Source organism: Vitis vinifera, chromosome 14, assembly GCF_030704535.1.
Source record: "Vitis vinifera cultivar Pinot Noir 40024 chromosome 14, ASM3070453v1".
Taxonomy (NCBI): Eukaryota; Viridiplantae; Streptophyta; class Magnoliopsida; order Vitales; family Vitaceae; genus Vitis; species Vitis vinifera.
The window spans coordinates 7,151,017-7,173,732 of record NC_081818.1 but is presented as its reverse complement, the minus strand read 5'-3'; the positions used below and the strand labels follow the sequence as shown (position 1 = coordinate 7,173,732).

The 22,716-nt window shown below is 27.4% G+C and overlaps 1 protein-coding gene across 1 annotated transcript; it reads left to right on the top strand.

The window, feature by feature from the left end:
* Window positions 1-19,355: 19,355 nt before the first annotated feature.
* Window positions 19,356-22,716, top strand: LOC100257170 (calcium-transporting ATPase 12, plasma membrane-type). Its single transcript, XM_010661580.3, has one exon. The coding sequence runs from the start codon at window positions 19,465-19,467 to the stop codon at window positions 22,501-22,503; it is 3,039 nt and encodes a 1,012-aa protein (XP_010659882.3). The 5' UTR covers window positions 19,356-19,464; the 3' UTR covers window positions 22,504-22,716.

Here is a 22,716-nt window from a genome sequence, read left to right as displayed (position 1 = left end):
GATTCTGTTATATATGTATGAAGAAATCTTGAAGGTGGGCTTATATCAATACCTTGATGCCTGAAAATGCCAACTTGAAATGTACAATTCCTATCCATAAAGAGGCCCAGAGCCCTCGACTTAGTTTTGTTTATGTAGCTGCCAAAGGAAGGGACAGTAATGTCCTGCCACTCTCCAACCTGGTGTTCTGGTACTCTCATGGACTGTGACACTGCTCTGTCAGCCCTTCTCTAAAAGCATTTTTAACTTTCAGAATCCGACCCATCGTTGAACCGGAAAAATTATCGGTTCACAATTTACTGGGGACCGATGGTTGAATCGGTCCATGAAAATACTATTTTCACTAACATTCAATAAAAATGTTACTTAAAAAAAAATCTTGAAAGCTTTCCATATTTAGTTTGATCAAATAAAAAGTGAAAAAAAAATTGGATAATGTTATTTGACAGCACAAATTTAATATTATTTACCAATAAATTTTATAAAAAAAATTACTTAATTTATTAAATAAATATACTCTTGAACAATATTTCATCTACTATAAATTAATCTTAGAAGACTAGTTTTTTTATTAGGTATATGAGTTTCATTATAAAAACCATTACTAATAAGAATGCACCTAGGATGCTAATTCATGGGGATGGTGTATAAATGTAGAAACCAATATAGTAGAGTTAGGCAATGCTTCTAACACTATTAGATTTGTTGTAAAATGTAGGTGCCACAGTTATGCATTAAACTTACAATATAAGCAAGAATACAATATATTTTATTTCGGCTTTTTAACAATTATCAATAATCATTATGATGATATTATTTACATTTGTAAGATGATGATGATGATGATGATAATTAATGAAATGGTAATTTTAAATTAATTATTATACTATATATATATATATATATATATATATATATATATATTACTTGATAAGTTATATATAATAATTTTTATATTGTTAAAATAATAATAATAATAATAATAATAATAATAATAATAACTTAGAAAATAAAAATATATAATATAAAAGAAAAAAATAGAGATATATTTTACTTAAAAATGAAAAACATAGAGATATACTTTGGGCCTGTTTGGTTGCTATTTTTTGAAAAATAGTTTTTAGTGTTTTCAGAAATAAAATTGCTTTTGGAAACTCAATTTTGAAAAACAGTTTTTGTTCTTAAAAATGAAAAAAACATGTTTTGTTAAGTTAATAAAAAAATATTTTTTAGAACAAATAAAACAAAAAACATGTTTGGAAGTTACCTTTTTTTTAATTTAATGTTTTCTTGATATCTCTTCTCTATTTATAGAAAAATATATAAATAAATAAAAATTCAACAAAAGATAATAACAAGAAGGTGATGGATTTGAATGGGAAATCAAATTATATTTTTATTTTTTATTTTATTTAAAATTTAATTATATATTTTTTATTATAATTATAATAAATAAGAAGTTGAAATATTTTAATAATAAACTGCTAAATATCATACTAAATGACGATAAGATTATAATTCAAATTTAAAACTTTTGTTAGCCGTCTAAATTGATTATAAAAATATTGGATACAAATATTTAAAGGAAATATTGACAATTATGTAAAATCAAACATATTTTATTAATGTAGATACCGTTAAGGAATATTTATTAATTCAAGGATTTATAATTTCTAAGAATATACTTATTTGAAATTCTCTTTAACTATTTAGCTTTTTTATCTCCTATTTTCTACTAAATCTTATCCTTCTAACATCCTTTTCAATTATTTTAATTTTAAAATAAAAATAATAAATTTGTTTTAAACATAAAAAAAAAATTGATAATTAAATTAATCTATAAATATAAATCCTTTTCAATATGTTTATTTATTTAAAAAAATTATATTTTCTTTGATTAACTTAATATTTTAAAGATTAAAAAAAATTATATCCATTTTTTAATTAATTTTTATAATTTTAAAATTTTAAAAATCGTATGCATTTTTTAATATAAAATTTATTTTTTTTAATCATTTTTTATTTTCCTTAAAAGAAAAAGGAAAAAAAAAAAAGGGAAAATCCCTTTTCAAACCTATCCTTACCCAAATTTTCCATCTGCACCTTCTTCTTCCTCTTGATCTCTATAGCATCCGTCTTTCTTCTCACGATCTCTCCCTCTCGTTCCACATAATCAGCACTCCACTCTTCCTCTTTCATCTTAGCACCTCCATTTCCCCATTCCTCTTATCTCTCTCACACACATATTTACCCACCTTCGTTGCCCATGTGAAGTTCAGATTGCAGCATTGCCACCATCGCCAACACTATAGCCGATCAATTTTCACATTTGGAGAAGGAAATTGGAAAAGAAACTTTTGAGAACACAAATTTGAGGGCTTGTGAGTATGTTTTTTGCGTGTGGATTTGGGATTGTAAAACGTGTTTTTGAGTGTTTTCTATTCTCATGAGTAGAAAATAGTTTCTGGAAACAGCAACCTAACATGCCCTTTGTTTTTTATGTTTTGCATCCTTTGAAAGACTTAAAAAACGATGATTATAATAGCACCTTAACTTAATTTTTGGGGGCAAAATAGTAAATTAAAAATATAATTAAAATTTTTAAAAATAATAGAAAATTCTTTATGTTGTTAAAAGTTGTAGTTATAAATTAGATTTTTGTCTTTAACTTCTTTATTAAGAAAACACTTTTACACGAAAATAAGATAGATTAAAGAGTATAAGGAAATATGGGGCAATATAGGGTTGAAGATTTGAAGGTTTAAGGTTGAAAAATAATATTCTGACCCTTAAATTAGTATTTTAGATTCATTAATTAGTTTTAAACATTTTAGATATTCTTTAAAATATCTAAAAATTTAAAATTTATAAATATAGATTGATTTATCAATGAAAATAGAGAAAATTCAAATATTCAAATGAGTACATCTAAACAATGAAATTAGTAATAAATAGAACAAAAAAATCATCAATGTTGGAAAAAAAAAAGTTGCATGATTTTTGGAAATATGACAAAAAAAAAATTGCATGTTTTCTAAGAAGTGTGAAGAAAAAAGAAAAAAGAAAAAAGAGGTTTTCTAGTCCTATGTGTAATGACAGCTAGAAAGAAAAAAAAAAAAAGATGTGTGTGTGGCCAAGAAGAATTTGTTTGGTATAATTTTAGACATTGTTTAATTGTTATAATTTAATTACCAATAGCTATTGTTTAAGATTGAATTTGTTTGGTCATTAACGCTTTGGATGATGTGTTAGTTTTAAAGTTAGATTTGAATACTATAAAATTTTGTTTTACTACTCTAAACAAGAATTTTGTAATTGGTAACATCCGGTTGCAAAGTGAATGTTTAGGTCAATTTACACTTTGAGCTTTTGGACTTGAGGAATGAAAGATTGTTACACACTTGGAGTACGTATCGGGGGCATGAGAATGACTCTTAAATGAACTTATCACTCGTGGATCACTATATTTGATAATTTTCCAAAAAAGAAAGAAAAAATAGAATAAATATTTTTTAAAATTATTCTTTTGTTTAGGGCACAAGGAATTATTTAAGAGAAAATTTATAGTATGAGATTGATTTCATGTAGACAGAAAAAGAAGATAAGAAAAGAAAATTAATTTTTATTAATATACATTTTTTTTTTTTTGGAAAAAAGATCATGTATGTCATTTGTAAGAAATAAGTAATTTATAATATAAGATTTTATATAGAAAAAGAAGAATAAAAATATTGTTTTATGCCAAGTCCAAAAAGATAATTACCTTGTGACTTATCATATTTCATTTGGATTAAAGAAAATAATGCAAAAAATATAAATAAAATAAAATTTGTTTAAAATTTACATATTGTCAAAAATAAATTGAGTTTAAAATTTTTTTTTTTACAATTATTTTCCTTCCTTCTATTTCTTTCTCTTATTTTTTTTAATAGCCTTCCCACAACTTTTGGACATCCTAAAGAAGCCTTAATAACCAAAAAAAAAATCATACTATAAATATTCTATTTTTGGAAAATTTTTAATTATATTTTTCCTAATAAATAAGTAAGCATAACAACTTCTTTTTCCTATTATTAACCTCCCTTGAGGAAGGGAAAAAGAAAAACTAATTTTTAAGCCTAACTTAATATACAAAAATAATTATATGATTAATTAAAAATGAATTATAAAGGAAATTTATTGCATGTTTGAAACAGAATATATTTTTATCAAAGGTAGCAACCAAGAAACTACCAAGAAACTTTTCTTCAATAACAAACCGCAACATTCTTTCTTAAATTTTATCAAATGTAATAACTTAACTTAAATGAAAATTCTTATATCTTTTGACTTGACTTAAAAATAAATTTACTTAAAAAACTAAAATAGTATAAAATTAAATTCTTATTCAAGCATGGGTGAGAGGATGGAATTCGTAGGATCTTATCGTATGTGGTTATGATTTTCCATATCAATTTCATATTTACCAAAAAGTAATAAAATCCGTTTTAAAATAAATGAGAACAACATTAATGATACCAACCTTCTACGGAGTAACAATGAAGCTTCTAAGCAAGGAGGCAATTCTTCATGCTTTTATAAATGATTCATATTCACAAGGCTTCTTTACTCATTCTTTTCTTCCTCTACTCTGACTCATTGTATATTTTTCATGATAAGGTTCCATGGTGCAAAGCCCCATTAGCTTGGTTTTCATTCACCAAGGTTCTTGATTATTTGATCAAATTTTTTTTTTAGAAGAACATCCCACTACCGGGCCCTGCAATACTGTGCTCTACATCTTTTATTTACATTGATATCGAGGATGTCCATGAAAGTGACCCAGATTAATTAAAAAAGCCACATCATAAATATTCTCGTTTTGGAAAATTTATAATTATATTTTTCCTAATAAATAAGCCTAAAACTTCTCTTCCATATTGTTAACCTCCATTGAGGAAAAGAAAAAGAAAAGCTAGTTTTCAACTTCAACTTCATATACAAAAATAATTATATGATTAATTAAAAATGAATTATAAAGGAAATTTATTATATGTTTGAAACAAAATATATTTTTATCATAAGATTAAATGAAAATGCATGTAAAAATATTTTAGAGAGTTTTTCATATTTTGTTGGATCTACTAATCAATTGAAAAGTTCTTGTTTTGAAAACATCTTAATACATTTTTAAACTTGCACATTTTTTACTATAGAAAGAGCGGGGAGAAAGGTGTTTGAAAAGAAAAAAGTCTAAAAAATAAAAAAGAATTATTGGATAAGTGTATTTAATGACACAAATTTCATATCATTCATCACTAAATTTTTAATAAAAATTTATTTAATTTATTAAATAAATAAACTCTTTGGATTTTTTTGTTTAAAGTAAACATAATAAGTGGTGTATAAAAATTTATAATTTTGGATTGCATTTTTAATTTTCAATTTTTTTTAAATATATACTCAATTCTCATAATAAGATTAACTCAAAAAATGATTTTTATGATTTATTTTTTCTTTTCTCATAAATATAAAAAATAAAATTTTTGATGAATTAGTGATATATTTTAAAATTTTAAGCATGTGGTTTATAAATTTAGGTTTCTAACTATTTAAACTCCTCTATCATATTAATATATCATATTAAATTAATAATAATAATAATAATATATGGTTATTATTATTATTATTATGTCCTACAAATTGTAATTAAATATATATTATATTTATAAAAAAATTTCATTCCAAATATTTAGAGTACAAAGGTTTTTATTTTAATATTTTAAATATAAATGTAAAAGAACATTTTATTAATAAAAGATTTTGTTTTAAAAAATATATATAAAAAAATGAAATAATTAATCTTGAATTATTATATAGTCAACAAAATGTTCAGTACTATTGTATTAAAATAACATAGTTTGTAAATATATTATTTTAAATAATTTATATATAAATTTATAATGGGGGTAATTTTGAAGTTATATTCATAATTTTAATGACAAGTACGTAAATAAACTATTTTTAATAGGTTATATTTACACCCACCAATCTCTTTTTTCTAAAATTTAAAAATAGATATAAAATGGCAAAAGCACTTCATTTCCTTTACACCCATTCATTCTATATTAGGAATCTTACCTCTTTTCCTTTTTTTTATTAACTTTCCTTTATGTTTCTAAAAGACTAAGAAATATATTAATAAGTTATAAATGCATGACCAAACAATCACAATCATGCACCCAACTCTTCATTTTTCTTTTTTCTTTTTCAAAATTTTAACATTTTTTACTTTTTAAAATAAAAATGAGGAAAAAGAAAAGAAATGGAATAGACAAGAAGGATTAGAATTTAATAGGCATAAGTAACTTTACAAAAACATAAATATTTTTACTCTCTCACATTCATTTTTTAATTATCAAAAAAATAAAAACAGATGGGTAAATGATAGTTTTTGGGAGTAAAAATATCACCCCTTTTTAATTTGTACTTTTTTACTATTTCATTTTTATATGAAAAAATAAAGGTAACAAAATATAGCAACATTTGTAGGAAAAAAAGAAGCTATTTATAATATAAGATTTTATATAGAGAAAGAAAATAAAATATTGTTTTAAGTCAAATCTTAAATTTGCACCATATAAGATCATTTGGATTAATGAAAATAATGAAAAAGAAAAATAAATGTAATAAAAATTATTTAAAATTTACAAATTGTAAAAAATATAAAAAAAAATTATTAAGTTTCAATATATCTTTTTTATAATTATTTTCCTTTCTTCTATTTTTCTTTTTTCTTTTTTGTTATTTTTTTAATACTAGTTTCCTCTAAACTTTCATATACCTTGTATAAACATTAATAATATAAAATTATACTATAAAATTTTTTTTGCCACTTCTAAAACTTTTAAGTGAGTTCAATTTTTAATTTGGGTGTCTGACTATTTAAATACCTCTTCCATAATAATGATGATGATGACAACGATCATAATGACAATGACCTCAATTGAAAACAACACGTCTACCATTATAATAATAATACTAATAATAATATTAATGATAATGGTGACGATGAGAGATGGTATACAAATGGTTTGACACCAAAAAGTCTAACCATGTAACATTTCTTGTGAAAATATGTCATCTTCTTATCTTTTTTATTATGAAATTGAATATAAACTATTAAATAAAAAAAATTAAACATAATTACAATAAAAAAATCAAAGTAATAAGATGGTAAAATATATATATATAAGTATAGAAAAGTGATACATTTTAAGCTAACACTATAATTTTATAATTTATAGAATTTTGTTTTTAAGTTTATTGTTTAGTTTTGGTTTTTTGAAAATAAAATAAAATTAGTGTATTAAGTATTATGGAGCTTTTACCTTTAATTATTTAGTTTGACTTTTTCTTCAACCTTTTGAAAATAAAAAAATCAATGGAAGAATTAGTATAGAAAAAATGTGTAGGTATTGAGAAAACTATAAATTTATATTGAGGAGTAAATTGATTTTTTATATTTTGATTTTGATTTTAGTTTTAATAGTATTTTTAATTATTTTTTATTTTTATTGGATAGTTAACATTAATTAATGAACTTCTTATCCAATATTGTAATGGAAAGATATAAGAGATGGGGTGTTTTAATAAGAAATGTTAGATTATTAAAATACTAGGTGTGAAATTATTATAGACCACTTGATCTAAAGATTTTTTCCACTCAAAGTGATTTACACCGTAAATATTTATAACACAAAGGTTTTTATTTAAAAATAGATGTAAAATAGTAAAAATGTTTCATTTCCCTTATATCTATGACCCATCATCAACAACCTCACCTCTTATCCTTCCTTTCTCTTTTTCTTTCTAAAAGAAAAACTAAAACATGTCACTTAAGTCACAAAGGCATGACCAAACAACCATGATCATGCACCCCACTCTTCGTTTTTTTTTCTTTTTTTCTTTTTTCTTTTTTCATTTTTAAGATTAAATTTTGAGAGAGAAAAAAAACTAAAAAAGGGCCAAGTAGGGTTAGGATTTCATAGGTGTAAAAGAAAATAAAAAATAGATGAGTATGAAGATAGATTTTTGTGTGTGGAAATATCACCACTTTTTAACTAATACTGTCAATAGTATTTAATTTACAATTTTATCAATCACAATTCCTTATTTTTATTTGATATTTTTCCACATTTTTAAGAAAGAAATTAAGAAAAAAATATAAATATTAAAAATAAACCCCTAAAATATAGCAACATTCTTTCCCAATTTTATCAAAGATAGCAATCTATTTTATATTTATCAAAAAGTAATAAAATCTATTTTAAAATAAATGAGAACAATATTAATATTAACAACCTCTCAAGAAGTAACATTTTTAATAAATGATTTATATTGACAAAGGCTTCTTTACTCATTCTTCTCCTCCTCTACTCTAACCCATTGTATATTTTTCATGATGAGGTTCCATGGTGCAAAACCTCATAGTGGTGGCAGTTGGCTTTCATAGCTATCTACTTCACCAAGGTTCCTGATTATTTGATAAGAAAGAGTTTTTAGAACATTCCACTAGTGGGCCCTCTGTTATTGTGTTCCCCATCTTTTATTTCCATTGATGTTGAGGATGTCCATGAAAGTGACTCAAATTAATGAAAAAAATCATACCATAAATATTCTCGTTTTAGAAAATTTATAATTATATTTTTCCTAATAAATAATTAAGCATAACAACTTATCTTGCGTGTTATTAACCTCCATTGAGGATGAGGAAGAGAAAAAGAAAAACTAAATTCCAACTCTAACTTAATATACTAAAATAATTAAATGATTAATTAAAAATGAATTATAAAGGAAATTTATTGTATGTTTGAAACAAAATATATTTTTATCATAAGATTAAATAAAAATGCATGTAAAAATATTTTAGAGAGTTTTCCATATTTTGTTGGATCCAATCAATGGAAAAAAAAAAAAAAAACAAAAACAAAAAACTGGGGTGTGGACCCGCGTTTTTCATGTGCGTCTCCACTCAATTCGCTTTTTATTTGGTGAAATTTTGATTTTTTTAAAAAGACTTGAAGTCACTTATTTTAGTTTTTTTTTTTAAAGGAAAACAAAATAAAATAAAATAAAACTTTGTTTGACTCCTTATTTGAAAAAAGACATGTTTACAAAAATTGAATCTAGATTCAGGGGTCAAGATTATCTATTACGAAGGTACGGTGGTGAGTTAAAGCACCCTTCTAAGTTCGTATACGTATGATCTCTACTAAATGAATTATATGTGCAAGTCATGATAAAAAAAAAAAAATCAAATTATAAGAATAGATAAGAGAATTATGCAAAATGATTTATTGAATTAAAATAAAAATATATATATTAAAAAAACATTTTCAAGAAATTTCAAAGGATTTTATAAAAAATGATTTTGAATTAATGATTTCAATTTATTTATTTACACAAAAGACTCAATTTATTTTCTCAATTTCATTTTTATTTAATTTTCAAAAACTTATTTACACTTATTGTATCAAAATAATTTATTATAAAATTTTAATTTGGTCACAAAAATTATTTTTACTTACTTACTAAAAAGAAATGAATTTTTACAATTTTATTTTAAAAAAATATTTCGATTTATTTTCATTTAAGAAAAGTGATTTATACAAATTATTAAAAAAAATATGACTTTATTTGCAAAATATTTTTAATTAAAAAGAAAAATAAATAAATTCTCTATTTATAAAAATTACTTTTAATCCCATTTTAATTAAGGAAAAAATAATTTATTTAAAAAAAACATTTTTTTGGACAATTTTATTAAAAACTAATTTTTGGGACAACTTTATTTACAAAAAAAATTTCAAACAATTATTATTAGAAACAATTTTTTTTTTTTATTTATTTATCAAAAGCTGTTTTCTAGATTTTCCTAAAAACACTTTTCTAGATTTTTATTAAGAAAACTTGCTTTTATTAAAAAGAATAATTTCTTAACTATTATTTTTATTAAAACATGTTTACTGAATTATTCCTCTTATTTAAACAATTTTTTTGGCTTATTCGATATCCAATTTTGTACACAGTAAGTAAATATATACAAACAAATATTTACAAAAACTAATAAAAATAAAACCAAATAGTAGTGGAAAATAAAACGTGTACCCAAACAAACTTACAACAAGTTCAATGCTCTATTTACAGCCTTTCAAGTCTCACTTTCTTCCATGAAATTTCATGCACCACATGTCATAAATTCATACTCAGCCAATAGTTGTAGAATGGACTCATGCAAAAACAAAAATATCCCAAATGTAAATATCAAGAAATATACAAAGCCCAAAACAGATATTCGAGCCCAAGTTCAAACTTCAAATTAGTCCAATAAACTTTTATAAATTAAAATGAACCCAAATCATCAAATATAACCTAAAAAAAATATCCCACATGTCATATGCCCTAATTCAAAATTTTCAAATTAATAACCAAAATATAAGCTCAATTAATCAAACCCAAAATTTGATAAATTAAAATGATTTCATTAGACTTAAATTTAATATCCCATAATCCAAGCCTAATTTAATATGCAAACCTAAATCCACAACCAAAATCAGTCTAATTTAATACGCAAACCCAAAATAACATCCAAAATACACCACAATTGTCTCATGCCAAATTTATCAATTATAAATTCATCCAACAAATTTCATTAACAACAAATGAACCCAAATTTTATATTAATTCACCAAAGTTTAAAATATGACAAATCAAAATAAATTCAATTGGGCCTAAATTTAATATTTCATACTTCAAACCTAATTTAATACACAAACATAAATCCATAACTAAAACCAAACCAAATTTAATATGTAGAGCCCACATGTAATAAAAAAACTAATAAATTTAATTAAGCCTAACTAGATATCCAATATGCATACCCAAATCTCAAAGCTCAAACATAAGGTCCACAAACAAACATAAATACACAAGCTCATACCAAAATCTCAAAGCCCATACATAAGGCGCACAAACAAACACACAAGTCCAATTTCAACAATAATTACTATTAAAATCAAAGGGAAAAAGAACCTTACACAATTTCAAATTTTGGAAAGGTGAGAAAGTGGCAGTGGAGTTGAGAGAGGAAAACAAAGTAAAAATAAAATAAAGTAAAATGATAAAGAAAGAGAATGTGAGGAAAAGAGAGAGAAATAGTGATGAGATGAAAAATGAGTGGAATGGGAGGTGATCCTTGAAAGTGGTGTTGTCAATCGACGGTGGCGTCGCCAGCTAATCGACAGTGCTATATGGGTGAGGTAAGAAATGAGTACGAGGAAAAGAGGAAATGAATAAAAAAAGAAAGGGAAAATTGAGAGATCGTGTGGCTGGAGATATAGTCTCTACATATGAGCTGTGGTAGTGGTAGTGTGGCGTCTAGAATAATAATAATAATAATAATAATAACAAGTGGAGATGTAGTCTCTGCATATGGGGTGATAATAATAATAATAATAATAATAATAGTGGACCAAAAATATCATATCTAATCGGGATTTAATTTTAAGAGTAAAATTGGGTTTAAAAAAAATATAAAATAAAATTGGAACAAATTTTGGGGTTTATAAGGGGTTGAAAAGTATTTGAGAAGAAAAAAGTCTAAAAAATAAAAAAGAATTTGTTAGCCCAAGGGTTCTCCTAATCGGGTTTTGATGATAACAAACCATGGTTAAGGATTAATTGGTTTAAATGTTTAAGAATCTCAGGTATAAACTCGAAAATTCATCAAAGGACCAAATAAAGATCGAGATGCTTGGAAGACTTGTGATCATAGGAAACTAATGTAAGATGAATGCATGAGTGCACTTAGGATTTTCATACGTTTCATTCATCTTAGAAAACTCGGTTTATTCTTTAAAATGTCGATTTCATTAAAACCCGAGTTTTCAACTAATTTACCTTAGGCAAAATGTTTTATAATTGGCTTAATAATTTACCTAAAGACCTTGCCTAAGTGTTAGAAAAGAAAGGAATAAAAAAATAGGTTTTCGGGGCCAAAAAGGCTCAACCGATTAAGGTCGCCCGGTCGAGGACTGGTCGAGGAAGGTCAAAAACTTTCTCTCTCTTCCAGTAGCCTTCTCTTCCCGGTCAAGGTGATTCCCTTACCGGTCGAGGTCTGGTCGAGGTCCGGTTGAGGCAACAGTAACTTATCATGCATTAAATGCTCCAACGGCTAGTGAACCGGTCGACCCCTAGTTCGACCAGACGAGGTTACCTTTTGATGTTTTTGACTCCCGAGCTTAGAAACCTATAAATTGAGAGCTTCACTTCATTTATTGACAAGAGAACACTTGCATTCAAAGCCTACCTACCTGTTCTTGATCAAAAAGTTCACATTTCTTTCCTTGTGCATTAAATCACCACTTGCATATCCTTTTAGTGCACTCTTGTTTGTCATCCTAGCTTTGTCTTGTATTTGAGTCATCTTTAAGCTAGGTTGAGTGATTATATCCTGTAACAATCTGAGTGTTAAAGCCTTCAAGAGGGTTGAATCTTGAAGAGGTTGTGTAAGAGCCCATTGGAGTCGGAATCCAAGTGTAAGAAGATTGGAAGCTTGGTTGAAGCTTCAAGTTAGTGGAACCCACACTCGGTTAGGAGGTTGAGGAGAGTAGACGTAGGCAAGGAAGTGCCGAACCACTATAAACCCAAGTTTGAATTCTCTAAAACTCTATCTCTTTACTTTGCTTATATTTTGTTTAAATTTGTTGTGATTGAAAAGATTTTAAAAAACCCAATTCACCCCCCCTTTTGGGTGTTTTTCTTAACTAAGCATAGCATTTGTTTTCTCATAATTATTGAATAAGTGTATTCAATGACACAAATTTCATATCATTCATCACTAAATTTTTAATACAAATTTATTTAATTTATTAAATAAACAAACTATTGGATTTTTGTTTAAAGTAAACACAATAAGTATCGTATAAAAAAAATTATAATTTTAGATTGCATTTTTACCTTTCAAAAAAATTTAAAATACTCAATTCTTATAATAAGATTAACGCATAAATGATTTTTATGATTTTTTTTTCTCGTAAATATAAAAATATTTTTTTTTGATCAATTAGTGGTATATTTTAAAATTTTAAGTATGTAGTTTATAAATTTAGGTTTCTAATTATTTAAATTCCTTTGTCATATTAATATATCATATTAAATTAATATAATAATAATAATAATAATAATAATAATAATATATGATTATTATATTTATAAATTATAAGTAAACATATATTATATTAATAAATCTTTTTAAGTTATATTCATAATTTTAATAACAAGTCTATAAATAAACTATCTTTAAACTTTAATTTTTAATAGGTTATGTGAAACCAAGGTTTGGTTAATCTTGATTTTGATGATAACAAAACAAGGTTTAGAACTAATGATCATATTTCAAGTGTGATTAGGTAATACGACTTCCAAAGTGGCAATCCAAAGACAAATCAAGCCAAGGAAAAATCATGAAGAAGAAGACCACCTCAAAGAGAAGATTTTTTCAAGACCAAAGCTTCTTAAGATCTCTTTGTAAGGTTGTTGGTACACTAGGACTTTCATGCATTTCATTCTTTATTTATGCACCAAAATCATCCAAGAGTAATATTGTTTTAAATATCTTAAGAATTGGATGATTTCATGTTTTCAACTAAAACCCTTTGTTAAATGATTTTCAAACTCGTATTAAAAGGTTTTAAGTTGAAAAAGGTTGAGTGTTGAGCCAAAAGAATGGCTCAACCGGTTCAATCCGTTGACCGGTTGTGCTCGTCCGATCGAGGACCGGTTGAGGGAGGCCAAAAAGTTTCTCTCTCTCCTAGTAGCCTTCTCTTCCCGATCAAGGTTGAACCTCAACCGGTTGAGGTCCGGTCAAGGACCGGTTGAGGTCCGGTCGAGGACCGGTTGAGACCCAATGGTCACTTTCCCTAACGGCTAGTCAACCGGTCGACCCCTAGCTCAACCAGTCGAACCCCCAACGGCTAGTATGACTTTTTTCTTCTATAAAAAGGCTCCAAACTTCATTGTTTCATAAGCTAAACCTTCCCAAATCTTTCTTGATTATATTTGAGCCTTGGAAGAGTATTTTTTAGTGCACCATTATTCCAAAACTTGCATATTTTTAGTGCACCATTCAATCCTAATTTCTCTTATATCATTTGAGCTTAAAGTTCTTGTGCTAGGATTTTTTAGAGATCATTTTATTTGTAAATCTTTGAGAGGAATTTTCTCAAGTGTCACTTGAGAGGTTGTTCAAGAGTGGGATAACTCTTGAGAAGTGTAAAGGGTGCTTGGAGCAAAAAGTCCAAAAGGGTGAATTGGAACCATAATCCAATTGTAAAGAGATTGGAAGCTTGGTTGAAGCTTCAAGATAGTGGAACCCTCACTCGGTTAGGAAGTTGAGGAGAGTGGACGTAAGCAAGGAAGTGTCAAACCACTATAAACTCTCGTATTTGCACTCTCTCTTTCCTAACTCTTTTAAATTATATGCAATTGTGTTTATTTTGTTTATTATATATTTGCATATAATTGTCTCTTATTTTTGCATAGTTTAAATTTGTGAAAAAGAGACCATCACCCTATTTACCCCCTCCTTTAGGGTGATTACCATAGTTTGGATTAGCCTCAAATTCCTAACAGGTTATAATTACACCCACCAATCCTTTAACCCGTCTTTGTTTTTTTGTTTTTTTAAAATAAATAATAAATGTAAAATGACAAAAGTACTTCATTTCGATCACACTAATCCATCCTATCATTAAGAATGCTACATTTTCTCTATTCTTTTATTGTTTTTCCTTTATGTTTCTAAATAAGACTAAAGATTATCAATAAGTTACAAATACAAGACCAAACAATCACATTCATGCACCTCTTTCTTCATTTTTCTTTTATCAATTTTTTAATATTTTTATTTTTTAAAATAAAAATTAGAAAAAAGAAAAAAAAAATGGACAAGAGGGATTAGGATTTGATAGGTATAAGTGATTTTTAAAAAGATAAACTTTTTTACTCTTTTACATTCATTTTTCAATTATAAAAAAATAAAAAATAAATAGGTAAAAGATAGTTTTTGGGAGTAGAAATATTACTCATTTTTAACTTATACTTTTTTACTATTTCATTTTTATATGAAAAATTAAAGGTAACAAAATAGCGCAATATTCTTTCCAAATTTTTTTGAAGGCAACAACCAATATATATATATATATATAAAGGTTAAACTTTCTTTAAGGCTAAGTTTATAGAAAATAAGAGAGAGAAAAAATGAAAAATGGAAAGAAAGAAAAAAAGAGAAAGTTTTTTTTTTTTTTTTTCTATTGTTAGATTATCTAAAAAAAAAAAGATATTGAAGAAAAGTAAATTAAATTGTTAAAAAATGCAATTTTTCTAAACATTTCCCAAATTAAAAAAAAAATATCAGATTTTTTTTTAAAAACATTTTCTTTTCTTCTCAATCCATCCTTTTTTTTTCTCTCTTTTGATATAAAAAAATTCTTATCATTTTTAATATTATTGCACAAATATTTTTTTTAGAGATATTTTAATTTATGTAACTTATCAAAATGATATAAAAAATAAATATTTTACACATGACCAATAAGTTCTACTTATATTATTTTTAAGGATATTTGACTATTTGACTATAAAAAATTGCTAAAATTGTTTTTTTTTCTCTTATCTTTTCTATCATTTCACTTTTTATTTTTATAATTTTTTTTCTCTCCTTTTTTTCTTCTTTTATTTTACTATTATTATTATTACTATTATTGGCTATATTTTTCACTTTATTATTTATAATTTTAAGATTAAAATATTAATATAAATATTATTTATATTTTTTAATAAAATTTATTTCAAGTAATAATATTAACATGTCATTAGTATAAATATTATTCATATCTTTTAATAATAATTAATTATTTTCAATAATAAATCAAATAATAATACATAAATAATTACATAATTTTATTAAGATATATAATTTTTTTTGGAGATTTGCTTATGAAATGACAGCTTACAAGTTAGGGTCGTTATAGTTATATTTATAATATTAATGATAATTTTATAAAATAAAAAAAACTATTTTCCAAACTTCAAATTTTAAGAGTTTATAACCAATCTTCAGTCTTCAAACATGTTTTTTTTTTTTAAATAAAATAAAATAAAATAAAATAGATGTAAAATCGTAAAAAACCTAATTTCCTCCGCATCTATTCAATCCATCATTCTAGAACGGAACCTTACCTCTTCTCTTTTCATTAGTTCCCTTTCTCTTTTGTTTTCTCTTTTCCTTCCTAGAAAAAGGAATTAAGAAATGTCATTAAGTCAATAATGCATGACTAAGTAACTATGATCATGCACCTGATTCTCCATTTTCCATTTTTCATTTTTTTTATCTTTTATTTTTTAAAAATTAAAAATAGATTAAAGGAAAGGAAAATAGAAAGGAGTGTAAAGAACAAAGATTTGACAAGTATAGGTAAATTTGAAAAATATAAGGAGTTTTACTTTTTCACATTCATTTTCTTAATTATAAAAAATGATATGTAAAAAGATAGTTTTGATGAATTAAGTGGGAAAATTCTATGGTACCCATGTGGTACCATACAAAATTTTAAACCATGGTTGTTGAATGTTATAGTTACAATCTTGATCATCCAAATTATTGATTTGCTAAAAAATTGGAAAAAAAAAGTTAGATACCCATTTGTTTAAGGATTTTTCCCTTTTTTCTTGTCCATTGCCTCTAGTCTCCTCTTCTTCAACCATGCAATGTCTTCGTGACCAAAAAAATCTTCTAACTTCTTCATTCTCTATCTTTCAACTTCATACAAAAATGTTTCAAATTATAATTTTAATTTGGTTGTTAACTGAATTAAATTTTATTTTAATTTTTTAACCTCATTTAGAACACAAATTCTTAAATACTAGAATTGATTGTTATAATTTTTGTTTAAGTAATTTTATATATGTAACATTAGATTTAAATTCTTAACCAATTAAAAATCAATTATAAGGAGAATTGAAATGTATGATGCATAAGATTTTAACCCTTTAAAAGTTATTTTAATTAGATAGTGACTTGCTCAATAGTCTTTTATTATTTTTTATTTATTTATTTATTATTATTATTATTATGGTAATACTTTTACACATGTCCTCAGTCTATTGGTTGTAAAAAAAAAAGTATGTAATGAAAAGTACTTTTTGGTACCAAAGTAAAACCATATAAGGATTATCCCTTTTAACTTACTCTTTATCTTAGTAGTTGTAGCCTTTTTCCTTTTTTTTTTATTGGATGTTCATATTTATTTTATTAATTTTTTAAGAAGAAAGTCAAGGACGCAACCAAATATGTAAAAAAAAAAAAAAAAAAAAATCCCTAAACTATGGCAATATTTTTTTTTCCAGATTTTATCAAAAGTAAAGAAAAATGGTAGAAAAATTATTCTTCTCTAGTTTGGGGCATAAGGAACTATCCAATGGGTTATATTATGATATGATGTTTTATGTAGAAAGAGAAAGAAAATAAGAAAGGAAAATTAATTTCTATGAAGAATCTAAGATATGGTTCATTTATAGCATTTGTAGGAAAAAAAAAAAAAAACTATTTATAGTATAAGATTTCATATAGAGAAAGAAATTAAAATATTGTTTTAAGCCAAATCCTAAATTTGCACAATGTAAGATATCATTTGGATTAAGGAAAATAATGAAAATGAAAAATAAATGTAATAAAAATTATTTAAATTTTACATAATCTAAAATTTACATATTTAAAATATCTTAACATTAAAAAACATTAATAAAAAAAATCAAGCCAAAAAAATAAAAAGGATTAAGTTAAGCCTAAAAAATTATTAAGAGAAATAAAATTAAAATAATGAATTCATGGAAAAATAAGTTTAGATTCAGCTTGAATAAAATTAAAATAATATGTTCAATAAAATAAGTATAGATAAAAAAATAGTAAAAATATGAGATGGAAGATAAGTATAGAAAAATGTTACATTTTAAGCCAACGCTATAATTTTATAATTTTATAGAATTTTGTTTTTAAATTTATTTTTTAATTTTGGTTTTTTGATAAAAAAAAAATTCCTATATTAAGATTTAGGGAGCTTTTAAGTTTAATTATTTAGCTTGACTTTTTCTTCAACCTTTTGAAAAAAAAAAATCAATGGAAAAATTAGTATAGAAAAAATGTGTAAGTATTGAGAAACTATAAATAATGAGGAATCAATTTATCTTTTATATTTTATATTTTATTTTTATTTTAATCACATTTTTAATCAATTTTATCATTTTATTTTTATATTTTTAGTTTTAATATAATTTTTAATTATATTTTTTTTATTGAGTGCTTATCGTTAATTGAAGGAGTTCTTATTCAATTTTGTATTGGAAAGATATAAGAGATGAAGTGTTTTAAGAAGAAATATTAGATTATTAAAATTCTAGATGTCAAATTATTATAGACCCACTTGAAGATCAAGGAAGATTTTTTCCACCCGAGCTGATCCACACCCCAAATATTTATAGCACAAAGGTTTTTATTTAAAAATAAATGTAAAATAGTAAAAATGTTTCATTTCCCTTGCATCTATGAACCCATCCACAACAAACTTACCTCTTGTCCTTCCTTTCATTAATTTCCTTTTTCTCCTTTCCTTTTTAAAAGAAAAACTAAAAAACGTCACTAAGTCATAAAGGCATGACCAAACAACCATGATCATGCATCTCATGTTTTTATTTTTTTTTATTTTTAAGATTAAATTTTGAGAAAAATAAAGGAAATGGAAAAGGCAAAGAGGGTTAGGATTTCATGGGCCTAAAAGAAAATAAAAAATAGATGAAATATAGATTTTTGTGAGTGGAAATATCACCACTTTTTAACTAATACTCTCATAATATTTAATTTCCAATTTTATCAATCATAATTCCTTCTTTTAATTTAATATTTTTCCAGATTTTTAAGAAGAAAATTAAGGAAAAAATATAAATATTTAAAATAAGCCCCTAAAATATAGCAACATTATTTCCCAATTTTATCAAAGGTAACAACCAGGAAGCTACGCTGAAGATTCAAATACATATCTTTTGACTTGACTTAAAAATACATTTACTTAAAAAACTAAAATAGTATAAAATTAAATTCTTATTCAAGTATGGATGAGAGGATAGAATTCCTAGAATGTTATCATACGTGGTTACAGTTTTCCATATCAATTTCATATTTATCAAAAAGTAATAAAATCCATTTTAAAATAAATGAGAACAATATTAATAATACCAACCTTCCGGGAAGTAACAGTGAAGCTTCTGAGCAAGGAGGCGATTCTTCAGGCTTCTATAAATGATTCCTATTCACAAAGGCTTCTTTACTCGTTCTTCTCCTCCTCTATTTTGATCCATTGTTTATTTTTCATGATGAAGTTCCATGGTGCAAAGCCCTATCAGCGGTGGCGGTTGGCTTTCATAGCTATCTACTTCACCAAGGTTCTTGATTCTTTGACTAAAAAGATTTTTGAGAAGAACATCCCATTGTTGGGCCCTGCGATACTGCGCTCTCCATCTTTTATTTCTGTTGATGTTCAAGATGTCCTTAAAAGTGACTCAAGTGATCACGTGCCCTTCTTCAATATTGACCAGAAGATGCTGACTGAAACGGTGAGAGACAAGGACTTTGAACGTTTGCATCAATTCGGAGGAATTAAACAGCTTGTAGCGGTTCTTAAGACTGATGAAAAGGACGGTATCGATGGCCATGAGGCTGATCTTAAGCACCGAAGAGATGTCTTTGGATCCAATCAGTACAGGAGGCCGCCCAAGAAGAGTTTCTTCAGTTTTGTTGTTGAAGCATTCAAGGACACCATCATTATTATACTTATGGTATGTGCAATCCTATCTCTTGGCTTTGGAATCAAACAGGAAGGCATTAAAGAAGGGTGGTATGATGGGGGCAGTATTGTTATTGCCATCTTTTTAGTTGTTATCGTCTCCTCTGTAAGCAATTTCAGGCAATCAAGACAGTTTCAAAAGCTTTCTAGTGAGACTAGTGACATAAAAGTGCAGGTGGTGAGACAAGGGAGGAGGCAACCCGTGTCCATCTTCCAACTTGTAGTGGGGGATATTGTGTGTTTGAATATCGGGGATCAGGTTCCTGCTGATGGGTTGTTCATGGAGGGTCACTCCCTGAAGGTGGATGAATCTAGCATGACTGGCGAAAGCGACCATGTTGAGATCAATGATAAAGATAATCCATTCTTGTTCTCTGGCACCAAGGTATCGGACGGATTTGGTACAATGCTTGTCACTTCGGTAGGGATGAACACGGCATGGGGTGAGATGATGAGCTCTATTCGTCGTGAATTGGACGAGCAGACTCCATTGCAAGCTCGTCTCGACAAGCTGGCCTCAACCATAGGGAAGCTTGGGTTGGCCGTGGCTCTGATTGTTCTTGTGGTTCTCATCATCCGGTACTTCACTGGAAACACTGAAGATGAAAATGGGATGCAGGAGTTCAATGGCAGCAAGACAAACATCAACGATGTGATGGATGCGGTGGTGCATATCATTTCTGCAGCAGTTACCATTGTGGTGGTGGCGATTCCAGAGGGTTTGCCTTTGGCTGTAACCCTAAGTCTGGCCTATTCAATGAAAAGAATGATGGCTGATCAAGCCATGGTCAGGAAACTCTCAGCATGTGAAACAATGGGCTCTGCCACAACCATTTGCACAGATAAAACTGGCACCCTCACCTTAAACAAGATGAAGGTCGTTGAGTTTTGGCTTGGGAATGAAGTAATAGAGGATGATACTTACTTGGAAATAGCTCCATCTGTCCTTCAGTTATTGAAACAGGGGGTTGGTCTGAACACGACTGGTAGCGTTTGCAAGCTCCCTTCCACATCAGTTCCAGAGATCTCAGGTAGCCCCACTGAGACAGCAATTCTCACATGGGCTGTGGTAGATTTGGGCATGGACATTGACGAGCAGAAGCAAAGTTGTGAGATTCTCCATGTTGAGGCCTTCAATTCAGAGAAGAAGCGAAGTGGGGTTTTGGTGAGGACAATCACTGACCAAACAATTCAAACACATTGGAAGGGAGCTGCTGAGATGATACTAGCCACGTGTTCACACTATTTTGACAAAGGTGGGAAAACAAAACTAATGGATGATGACAAAAGAATGCAGTTTGGAGGAATTATTAGAGACATGGCAGCTAAAAGCCTGCGTTGCATAGCATTTGCCTACAAACAGGTTCTACAAGAAAATGGACAGTCCCATGAGAAGCTTGAAGAAACTGGCATGACCTTGTTGGGGCTAGTAGGCTTGAAGGACCCCTGTCGACCAGGGGTCAGAAGAGCAGTAGAAGATTGTAGAGATGCTGGAGTGAAAATTAAAATGATCACTGGAGACAACATTTTTACTGCAAAAGCTATAGCCATGGAATGTGGGATTCTCAAACCTGATGAGGATATGAACAATGCAGTAGTGGAAGGTGTAACATTCAGAAATTTCTCTGATGAAGAGAGGATGGAGAAGATTGACATGATTCGGGTAATGGCCAGATCTTCCCCATTTGACAAGCTTTTGATGGTGCAGAGCTTGAAGCAGAAAGGCCACGTGGTGGCAGTCACAGGTGATGGCACGAATGATGCACCTGCACTCAAAGAAGCAGACATTGGGCTATCCATGGGAATTCAAGGCACAGAAGTTGCAAAAGAGAGCTCAGACATTGTCATCCTGGACGACAACTTCACTTCTGTAGTAACAGTTTTGAGATGGGGAAGATGTGTATATAACAACATTCAAAAGTTCATCCAGTTTCAACTTACAGTCAATGTTGCTGCTCTTGTCATCAACTTTGTTGCTGCAGTTTCTTCTGGTGATGTACCTCTGACTGCAGTCCAGCTCTTGTGGGTGAACTTGATAATGGATACCTTGGGAGCTTTAGCCTTGGCAACTGAGCGACCCACTAATGATCTCTTGAAGAAGTCACCTGTAGGCCGAACCAAGCCACTTATAAGCAATGTCATGTGGAGGAATCTCATTGCTCAGGCCCTTTATCAGGTAGCTGTCTTGCTGATCCTACAGTTTAAGGGAAAGGATATCTTCAATGTGGATGAGAAGGTTAAGAACACCTTGATTTTCAATACTTTTGTCCTCTGCCAAGTCTTCAATGAGTTCAATGCAAGGCACATGGAGAAGAAGAATGTGTTCAAGGGTATACTTAAGAACAGGTTGTTTCTAGGGATCATCGGGTTTACTATAGTTCTTCAAGTGGTGATGGTTGAGTTCCTGAAGAGGTTTGCCGATACTGTGAGGCTGAATTGGGGGCAATGGGGTGCTTGTATAGCCATTGCATCTTTGTCTTGGCCAATCGCCTGGCTTGTGAAATGCCTTCCAGTTTCTGGCAAACGGTTTCTCATCTTTCCCAAGCCTAGTGTCTCTAAATCATAAAAAAATAGCAGTGATCAAATCTCCCAAGAACTAGCCCGTATGTATTTGCTATTTTAGCTTTCATGCATCTTTAGAGCAGTAGTTTCTCCTAGTATAGAAGTCTTCTCTGAATTTCAGTTAATGCAAATTCTGGATCACAGTATTGATCATACTACAATCATTAGGACTGAAGTTACTTCACAAGAATACAATGTTCTTAATTTTCTAGCTTCA